The 11018-nt window shown below is 41.9% G+C and overlaps 1 protein-coding gene across 1 annotated transcript; it reads left to right on the top strand.

The window, feature by feature from the left end:
• The first annotated feature begins 454 nt into the window (after window positions 1-454).
• tmem129 (transmembrane protein 129, E3 ubiquitin protein ligase) lies at window positions 455-9874 on the top strand. The gene is made up of 7 exons (XM_056382642.1): window positions 455-678; window positions 3373-3431; window positions 5185-5442; window positions 7937-8097; window positions 8201-8360; window positions 8444-8516; window positions 8717-9874. The coding sequence occupies exons 1-7, from the start codon at window positions 474-476 to the stop codon at window positions 8899-8901; spliced, it is 1101 nt and encodes a 366-aa protein (XP_056238617.1). The 5' UTR covers window positions 455-473; the 3' UTR covers window positions 8902-9874.
• The last annotated feature ends 1144 nt before the right edge of the window (window positions 9875-11018 follow it).

The following is an 11018-nucleotide window of genomic DNA, read 5'->3' as shown; positions in this document are numbered from 1 at the left end:
TCCACACATGGTCCAGACCTGAACCAGGTTTATACCCAGACTGTTTGAAAAATAGTCTCTAAATCTAGAGACAATGAGCTAAGTTTCCAAAACTGCAGCTGTAAACATCCCCCTAATAGAACCTGTTTGTGACAGAAACTCCAACTCAGTGATGAGACACTTGGCTGACCAATGGTGGAAATATGATCAGTCATTCAGTCAATCAGTCAGTCAGTGACATTCCAGATTATAGGGCTGTCCCTGCCGTTGTGGTCCAGCCAAAAATACAGAATAAACAGCAGAGCCTTGTCTGTAATGCTCCACACTCCAGTCCGGCAGGTGGCGCTAATTCACCTGAAGAAACTGTGGAGGGCGGTATTACGATTCACAGTGAAAACGCTGCCGGAAATTCATTAGAAGAAGAAGAAGAGTGAAACGTATGAGGAAGAAAAGTATCATAAATATGGTGGTGGTCTACTAAGACCAGATCCAGGATGGAGAGTCCGGAGCTCAGCTTCACTTTGGCCTACGTCGTCTTCTGTCTGTGCTTCGTGTTCACGCCCACCGAGTTCCGCTCGGCCGGTCTGACCGTCCAGAACCTCTTCTCGTCCTGGCTGGGCAGCGAGGACGTGGGCTTCATCCAGTACCATGTCCGGAGGACCAGTGTCACCGTGCTGGTCCACTCCGCACTGCCTCTAGGTAAAAGCTGACACTTTGACACACGGGGACCGGGGACCGGGGACCGGGGACCGGGGTCTGACTAAGTCCGTACTCTTCAGTTGAGTTTAGCGGCGTGTGGGAGAGTCCTGTGTTGTGTCAACACCTGTGTTTCTCGTCACGTCCTGGACGCAGTGACGTGAATCTGACTTGTCCAGCACCCTCCGACGTCCAGTCTCAGGTTGGCGGTATGTCCGTCCTCAGACTCGCTCTGAGCGGCCCAGCAGCCGCTGTCTGGCTGGGTGTGAGGAGCAGCTCCTGGCTCCTCAGTGAGCTTTGGATCATGTTACATTAAACTTTTCACTTTTGTGAGCAGATGAAAACTTTGACAAGAACCCGGAAGTGTAATGTTGCCATGGTTTCACTGCTTCAGCCTGAGCCTGTATGTGTTTACAGTTTGAAGAGCAGCTGTGAGCAGATGTGCAAACAGCTGCTGTCACCAGCCTCTGTTCCCTCTCTGCTGCAGCAGAGACTCAGAGTTGACTGAGCTGTGACACTGAGGATTTTAAATGTCCTCCATGAGCTGTGTGTCACCGCTGTAACAGCTGATCAGCAGCCAGACGACTCCTGCACACACCTGTACCTCCTGTTTCCCTCTGCCCCTCCCTGACAGTTTCAACCTCTGCACACGAGTCAAACCTTTCACAGGTAAAACTCACCTTAACTTACTGCACAGTAAAGAAAGAAAAAGTTTCCCGGCTCGGTAGAGACCTGTCCAGTCTGACTCTGGACTTTATGAAAGTTTTTACTTTCATAGTTTACATCAAAATCTTACATGATTTTAACTAAGGCTGCATAATATGCAAAAAATAATAATATTGCGATAATTTTTGCAGATATTGCGATTTCAGTTGTATTTTTTTAATCTCCATTTAACAGAGGCTGTTTAAAGCGGCTCCTGACTCTCTCCTGCACACAGTCACTGTTTTATTCACCACGTTTATCAGTTGTCATAGTAACTTAATCTGTAACGCTTCCATACAGCAGACTGAAACGATGCTGTACTGTGTCATTTGTCAGACTGACTGACAGCTGCACTCCTCTTCCCTGACAACTGACAGGTGTGAGGGAAACATGATAATCTGATGGAGTGGATGTGTCTGTTGTTGTCAATCTGACATTTGAGCAAGAGAGAAGACCCGGCGAGGACTGTGACTGTCTTTTGAAATGATATTTTTGGGCATTTTTTTGCTTTTATTCAGACAGTATAGTGAGAGATAGACAGTAAATTCAGGGGGAGAGAGGGGATGACATTCAGCAAAGGGCCGTGGGTCGGACTCAAACCCATGGCCGCTGCGGTCAGGACTGATGTTGGATAAACACAGTATTTAGGAAATGTCTGGATAAAGCATGTTCCAGTGAAAGAGTCCAGCCTGTGTAACTGTCTGTTGTGGTGTATCTTTGCCAAAAGTGTGTTGACTGGCGGTGATAAGAGAGGAGCAGAACACTTTGTACATTTGACATGAGAACTTGACCTGTTGGGCTGAGACTTCATATAATCATATCATATTAGAGGTGCTGCTACATTATCATCTTTTAAATCTAAACTAAAACTTTCCTTTTTAGCTGTGCTGTCCAGTCATCTTGTTTGCTGGTCTTAATTTACCATCTTATTTTACTTTTATTCCTTTTGTTGGTTTTATATGTATTATTTTTATTGGACTATTTATTATTTTATGAATCCCATTTTATTCGTACATTTTAGAAGTTTTAATTTACATATCTTTTTTACTGATCGATTGTTTGTCTTAATTATTTTATTTTCTTAATGTTTTTCATATCATTTATGTGTTTGTTTTAATCTGTGTCTAATCTTTGATCTTTACACTGTCCACATAGTTTCCTGATAAATCACGCTTTGTGCAGCTCATTGTATTTCCACCTGGAATGTAATGTGCTGTATAAATAAAATTTAGCTTGTTTGCTAAGTGAAGAGAGCTTTTCCCCTCACACAGGTTTCACTGGGTTATTGGTGTAGTGTTTTTTTTTTGTTTTTTTACAATAACTTTTGAAATGTTTTCTGCTCGTCTCTCAGCCTGTTTTCTAAAGAACGGAAGAACACACACTCTGAATTGAGAGCGGGTCGGGTTTCTCAGCACATGGTCCTGGACTTAAGTGTAATAAACCTCGCAGATGAATAATATAGATAAGGAAGTAGCAGGCCACTGTTTACTGTGAGTGGACGGCACTTCATTTAGAGCTGCAGCTACAGATTCTTTTTTATTATTGATTAATCTTCTACTTATTTTCTCAATTGTGCAATTCATCTTTATGTCTATAAAAATATCAGATACTAGTGAACAAGGCTCGGTGTCATTAAACCCAAAGATTCTGTTTCTATCTGAGCAGGAAGCAGCGAGTCTTTATCATTTTGCTTAAAGTGACTAAAACACGTTTTCTATTGTAACCATGGCTGCAGATTTTTATTATTGTCTGTAATTTGACTGGTCGGTTAATCAGCTAATCATTGCAGCTCACAGAGCAACATCACACATACACAGTTGATATAATTGGCCATGCTGCACCTCCTGCACAGCTGACCTGGTGGAGTGTGCTCGGGTACAGAGAAGACCACAGTGGATGTTTATGTGTGGGTCAGGGTTGGGGGTGTGTTGTGTGGAGGAGATCTGGGTCGCTGGCTGCTGTGGTTCATGTGTGTGTTGTTCATCTCTCCAGGTTACTACATGGGGATGTGTATTGCTGCTCCAGAGAAGAAGCTGGGCTACGTTCACCAGGTCAGCCTGTCTCCCTCTGTCCGTCTGTGCATCAATGAACACACGGTCTACAAACCTGATACACACACGCCACACTCCATAACAGCTGTTTAACAACCCACAATTCAGAGCAGCTCCACGCTGTAATGATGTGATTAATGAGATTTAATGTGGAGCTGCGCAGAGATGGCCGTGTGCAGGAGATGAGATTCAGTAAAGGAGAAAACAGAGATCATCCCTCACTACTACACTGGGTTCAGTGAAATCCTGACTACTCCCAAACATGTTTTTTCTTAGTTTTCAAGCACAAAAACAGTTTGTCTCCAAACGGTTCTTCACTTCAGGTGAATTCTTAAATAATCCTCTCGTTTTAAAAACACTTACCGTGCTGCTGGAGGAGGATGAGCAGCTGCGTCACATTATTTAAAAAAAACTTCCCAAATCCACGAAGTAAGAGATTAAAAACTATGTGAGAGTGACTCTGAGGTGACTCACACAGGCCCTGTTCACACCTGTTCAGGTATCAACATCCAGCTCAGGTGATCTGATCACATTTGAGATCCGGTCACTCAGACCACATTCATTTTCTGAAACACTGACTACTCTACTGACTACCTCTGCTACAGTCTGATTGGTCCCAACACAGTTGATAATGAACAGAAATAATAATAATAAAACTGTATTTCACTGTTTCAGTTTATTTTCACTTTATTCATTGTATGAGTGTCGTGGGTGTGAGGTTTATCCTTGACTTGCTCATCACCTTCCCTGTGATGTGAACAGTTTTGGAGAGTATGTTTTTGCTCTTTACACTCAGGGTGCTGAACCTAGCTGTTATGTTACATGATGAGATGCTTTATACACGTTTTATGTCTTCTGTCACTTTTAGTTTAAGTGGTTATGTTGACTGATCATGTGCTTTCAGCTTTATTTTCCCTGTAAAGACTTCTCTCATGTTCATGTTCAGCTCCATGTTGTGCAGAGTCAGTGAGGAGCACCAGTCACTGGTCTGAACCTCAGCAGTGATTGAAGTCAGTATTATGTAATAAATATTCTGACACCAACGAAAAATGTTCCAGATGTTCACATCAGTAGGATTTAAAAATAAATAAATAAATATAAGAACATGAAAAATCTTGGAACTGATCCCCATTGTTTTTATTCTAAACGGGGCCCCTTCAGGGAGGTTTCCCACACAGATGTCATTGCAAATTGCTCATTGGTTGTTTCAGGGGGAGAGAGGTGCATTCTGAGACATTGCTGTAAAGTTTGTCGGCGCTCAGTGGAGCCCCACGGCAGATGCATCTCTGCTGAACCTAAACCTGTTTCATTTGTGTCAGCGAATTAGCAAACCTCCCAAACAGAAAGCTACAGTGCAGTTAACTGCTCTGCTGAAATAAGACAGTTTCACTTCACCAGGTTTTATCAGTTGTGACTGAACTGACAAAACCTGAGTGATGCCACTAAGTCAGCCCCCGCTGCTGTAAAAGAAATGACAGGCTGTCAATGGACATATGTGAGTCTTCTGATGAGTAAATACACAGAAATACTTTGTAAATAATGATTAAAAATATTTAGTTATTGATTTTATTTTTTCAAAATGATTTATAATTCAGTCCAAACAGAAGTGAGGGACCTTGTGATGAGTATTTATTTTATCAGTCGTCCTGCGTGTCCTTGTCTGTGGACGTCCTCCCCTCTGTCTGTGAGCAGCAGTTACTCAGTGATGATGATCTACACGTCTCACCTGTGATGTCACGCCATGTCTCCCCAGGTGAGCGACAGCTGGAGAGCGTTTCTGCTCCTATCCCTCTGCCTCCAGCTGATCAGCTGGACACTCGTCATCTACTGGTCCCGCCATCACTGGCACAACCATCCAATCAGCCGGGCCCTGCAGGCCCATGTACAGCCCCCTCACTCCGGCTGGGGCTCTGTGGCAGTCAGTGTCAACACTGAGTTCAGGCGCATAGATAAGTTTGCTACAGGGGCCCCAGGAGCCAGAGTCATCATCACTGACAGCTGGGTGCTAAAGGTGGGTGAAAGACTCTGTGGGCCACCTACGGCCCAACACTGTCATATAGTTCTAGACAAAGGTACAAATATACACATAGACAATGAAACAATAAAGGAAAGACAATGAAAAACAAATACATTTTAAAAAATCCAATTTTAGATGTTTCAAAGCCACAGTTTGTGTTATATGCAGCATATTATATTAATTCAACAGTTTTAAAGTCTGAAGAGCTTTTCTGTTTTTAACAGCAGATGAAGTTTTGCTATATTGTTTAAATTCATTAACAAAGAGCAGGAAAGTCGGCTTGGTTCTTGACCTCGCTTTCTTCTGAATATGGAAATTTCCAAAAATAATAAAAAGTTGTATTTCATACAACATGTTGCTTTAATCTTACCTTGACATCAAACAGAACTATTTCAATATTCACTTTTAGTTTTTTCTTTAGAAAACTGTCCACATCCCTCCAGAACATTCTTGTAAACGTACAGTGGGAATAGATGGGAAATTCTTTCTTTTTCTCCACAGAAATCACACTTGTAATCAATATTCAGTTTGAATTTTTCTAACATGTTTAACTGGATAAATTCTGTCATATCTTGAAGACACCTAACAATTGTTATTGATACAGTATTAATAAGAGATTCTCCATGCTTTTACCCACTTGTATATCACTAAATAGGTTAGACCAAACACATTGAGATGATGGGACAGTAACATACCTGAGAGTATTCCTCATATTTTTCTGAGAGCGCTTCTCTTTCAGGATATTAGTTTCACCTATATAAATATTTCCCACCCAATCTTCAAAATGATTGCAGCCCCAGAGTTTCCTAACAGTAACAGGAAACCTTCTGTATCATCGAAAACAATGGCATGCTCCTTTGGTTTTAGTGGTTTTCATAACACTGTCCTTGAGTTACTTTATTTGACCTGTTGGTCATATTAAAATGCAGTTCCTATTGTGACCACTAGGGGTCACTAACTTTAAGGGTGTGTCAGATACCAGAGTGAGTCAGTCTCCTGAGGGAGATGCTGTGTTCTGGCCCTGACAGGTGGAGGTGAGCGGTCTCCCTGGTGTGGTGTCTGACCTCTGACCTCTGAATCAGAGGAGAAAACGGTCTTGTGTTCCTATCTCTGTGGGAAATTACCTCCAGTTTCCCAAATGTAAAACATACTGACCACCAATAACATTAATTATATAACAAGAACACCGGTGATCTATATGTTGTTGAGTTGTGTTTTTACATTATCACAAATGTTTCCATCAATTTTCAAACCAGAGAAATCTGTGATTTTAATCATTTGTTTCATTTGGTCTCCTGTCAGTGACATCATATCCTCTATGATCATGTGTCAGTGTGTTTGTCTGACAGAAGCTCAACATTGACTCTTATCTAGTTTTAAGTCACATACACTTTTTCCACCTTGGTGGTTTTCAGCTCTATATTTGAACCAGATGAAGGATCTGAAGTTATCAGAGAAACAAGCTGAGGAAATGTTAGACAGCTCAGCTCCCAGCTGCTGGAGACGTCCTGTCCTGTGTCACTGAAGAGCGTCACTGAATCTCTGAGTTTTAAATGTGAAACTGCTTTAGTCAATGTTTTAATGGTTAGAATCACCGGGTCTGTTTGATTTCCTGAACCACTGACACTGAAGGAATCCAAACTGGGAGGAGCTTAAGGTAACGGTGATGAAGACAACAACTCCCATGATCCCACACTATTTCATGACATCAACCAACATGGTCTTTTGTTATTGTTCAGAGTCCAATACAATACAATTTATTCTTGTGAAAGAATAATTGATCACACAGATTAAAAGAAGTAAAAGGAAGAGGTCACAACACCTGGTACTCCAGGTACGAGGAGAACAACGTTCAAAGGAAGGGAAGTCCAGTTAAAGCTGCACTGGTCACTGTGCTCAGTTCAGATGACTAATTAAACTGATAAACCCACATAGAATTATCTCCAACTCCACCGTTCTCTGAATATTGACTGGACTGTCAGCTAAACTAAACTGATTCATCAGGTGGACATGAGTCAAAATGCTAATGTAGCTTTGCTGTGTTTGCAGTGTGTTTTTCTGTCCCCAAGTGGACAAAAACCGATAAGCGCAGCTTCAAGGCTTCATAATGAGTCCATGGCTGCAGTAGAAAAGTCTGTTTAGTTTAGTGTCAGTGCAGTCAGATGCTCTTCTGTCCTAATGAACTCTCCGTCACATCTTTGACCTCATGATGTTTTCTTTGAGGTGGAGGAGAAGTAGTTACAGAGGAGATCATTAGACTGTTCGACCTCAGCCCTTGTTCTACTGACAGTAAAAACACACTGGAAGCTGTTCAATGAATGAAAAGCTCATACACACACAGTGAGGTGCAGATCAGTGTGAGCTTCAGTGCAAGTGTTGTGTCAGTTCCTCTTGTCTTCATCATCATCATGGTCGGGTCCCGTTCACCATGTTGTCATTTTGAAGTTTTACATTCATCCACATGTCTGACCCCTCTGTCCGTCTCCAGGTGACCACCTATCACGTCCACATGGCCTTACAGAATGACTGTCATGTGACAGTGACAGAGTCCAGGCAGCACCAGCTGAGTCCAGACTCGGCCTCCCCTGCACAGATCCTGACCCTGAGAGTGGAGAGCATCAACCCGGCTGTCGGACCCTTTTGTATCAGGTGTGTTCTTACAGGCTCAAGACCTAATCTGGTCGTGGTCTGTCGAGACAAAACAACATATGTCATGTCAGAAAAAAACAAGTCCCCGTTCCACTGTTTGCAGGCTGCACTCTACAGAGTACGCAGAGCTCAGGGAGAAGCTCCACGCTCCCATCAGAAACTCTGCCAACGTGGTGATCCACCAAACCATTAGTGAGCTTTTCCTGGAGACATTCAGAGCTCAGGTGGACCTCAACCAGCCATACACACTCCCTAGTGGACAGGTACATGTGCTGACGAGCTCATAAAGTCCCCAAATCACTGAGAATGTGAAATGAATCTGAGGACATTGTCTCTCCATCCACAGGAGATCGAGCCCTGTATTGGCTGCATGCAGGTCCCAGCAAGCACCAAGCTGGTTAGACTCTGCCACACAGAAGGTGAGCAACTGTGTGTGTGTGTGTGTGTGTGTGTGTGTGTGTGTGTGTGTGTGTGTGTGTGTGTGTGTGTGTGTGTGTGTGTGTGTCTGTGTGTGTGTGTGTGTGTGTGTGTGTGTGTGTGTGTTGTGTGTGTGTGTGTGTGTGTGTGTGTGTGTGTGTGTGTGTGTGTTAATGTGACAGTGTCTCTGTGTGTGTTACAGGAGCTGATATGGAGTCAGATTGCCAGGAGTGTTTCTGCAGACCCATGTGGTGTTTGTCCTGTTTGGGTCGATGGTTCGCTAGCCGCCAAGACCAGCAAAGACCCGAGACCTGGCTGTCCAGCAGAGTCCCCTGCCCCACCTGTAGAGCCAGATTCTGTATACTAGATGTCTGTGTGGTTCGCTGAGAACACACACACACACACACACACACACACACACACACACACACATACACACGGATCCAAACTGAGTTTTTCCTCTGGAAATAAAGTGGAGCTGTGTTTTTACACAACAGAGAAGTGGACTGGACTGATCTGAGCTCAGTGATGTACCTGCTTTTTTCTCTGCTTTCAATAAGGAGCGATCATGTAGAGGAATAATGTACAACATCTGGTTTGACTCTCAGCATGGTGTAAAGTGCAATGGTTTTTGGGATATATATTTGTGTGATGTCTGATAAGAGGATTTGTTTGTTTACTTAGTGATAATGTTGATTTTCTATTTAAAATTCATTTTCTTTGTATGAACTCTCTTTAATATTTCCAGTAACACTCAACATGTAAGAGTGTCCTCCAGCCGTGTAGTTGGAAAAGAAAATATGAAGCAAAGTGAAATCAAAAACAACCAAATGGACAAAAATCTGCAGCTTAGAAAAGCTACAGTACAAAGGCAGTTTAGTCGATGTCAGCTTCATTATTCATTCACACACCAGGACAGTGGAAGAAATTGTGCTTCTCTTTTCTTAATGATGCATATTAAAAATATAACATTGATATATTGATAACATGACCAGTGTTATATAATGTGAAGGTGCGTGCTCTTAAATATGACTCCTCTATTCTTCATCAGTAGGAGTGAGAGTCCAGGATGATAACCTGTACTATGAAGCTGTTTATCACCTGGCTCAGTTAACTCTGAGTTCACCTGTCCAGGTACGAGCTGGTTCATGTGAAAGAGGCAGAGTTGTTAATTATAAGTCACATCGTCTGAACCATGAATAAAGTATTAATATGATATGAGAAGAAACACTGATACCTGCAGGTGAATTCAGTTATAGTGACGTCATGAAGTGGAATTCAACAAGGTGAAATGTAAACGATGATCGCATCACTAGAATTTTCAAAAATCTATTTCTAAATATAATTTCTATTAAAGTCAGTGTGTTTGAGTTTTTCCCTCTTTTGTCTGATGATGAACAAACTGTTATGAACATGTGAAGCAGATCAAACAGTTAAAGTTCATGTCAGACTGTTTCTGCTGCAGAGAGGAGAGAAAGAAAAGAGTCAGTCCGACTGAAATCTTCATTTATAACCATGGAAACAGTGAACAGTGTGTGGATCATTGTTGGTTTGCTTTTGATTTCTCCTCATGTTGTTCTGAGCTGCAGTGATGAAGAAGAGAGTAAAAGCTTCATCACTGTCAGGAATCCTGTCCATTAAAGAGTCTGTGTTCAGGTCAAATGAAGCTACAATAGTTATTATGTAGTTATTTAGTGATAAACTCTCCTCTGTTTGTTAGCACTCTTGATCTCAAACCAGTCTTAACAAGTCATCAAATATCAATATCAGAAACTCACATATTGTACCAAACATGTGAAACTGTCATCAAACAAAAATTTGAGTCATGATTCAGTCAGGCTTGAACACAGACATGATAACACCACTACAAATAAACCACCAAGGGAACCTATGTTGAGATTGCACAATTATCTATCACCAGGTCCCCCGACATCGTGGTTCATTTGAAGTGGATTTTTGCCTGCCATGGCATCCCTCAGGTCCCCATGTTGGATAATGGGCCACATTTTCAGACAAGCCTTCACTTCCTTTGCATTTTCGTATGGGTTCATACACATCTGAAATAGAAGGTTTTACCTTTAGTTTGATTCATGTTTATGCACAGAACTGAGCAGGAAAGGTGGCGACCCATTTAGATTTAGAATTTAACATTTAGATTTAGATTTAACATTTAGACTTAATATTAAGATTTAGATTTAATATTTAGTGCAACGGGTGCTCAGTTCCAAGGCACTCCTCTACAGCTAGAATAGCTGAGAGGAACATCTATTAATATTCTCCTTCGGGTTTATTATTCTTCCGCCAAATTTTGGCGCGTAACTCGTCCCGCAGCTTTGAGAAAACCCCGGTAATATATACGTCTTGATCCCGAAAGAGGTGCTATGACTTTTGGTGTTAAAATTCCAATTTTTCCCAAAGTTATTCCCAAAAAACTGGGAATAAATAATGCATTAGGAATGCATTGGAATTTTATTTAAAAACCCACAAAATTTCACCTTTTTTCT

Source organism: Seriola aureovittata, chromosome 8 (assembly GCF_021018895.1).
Source record: "Seriola aureovittata isolate HTS-2021-v1 ecotype China chromosome 8, ASM2101889v1, whole genome shotgun sequence".
Classification (NCBI taxonomy): domain Eukaryota; kingdom Metazoa; phylum Chordata; class Actinopteri; order Carangiformes; family Carangidae; genus Seriola; species Seriola aureovittata.
This window is presented reverse-complemented; position numbering and strand designations above follow the sequence as displayed.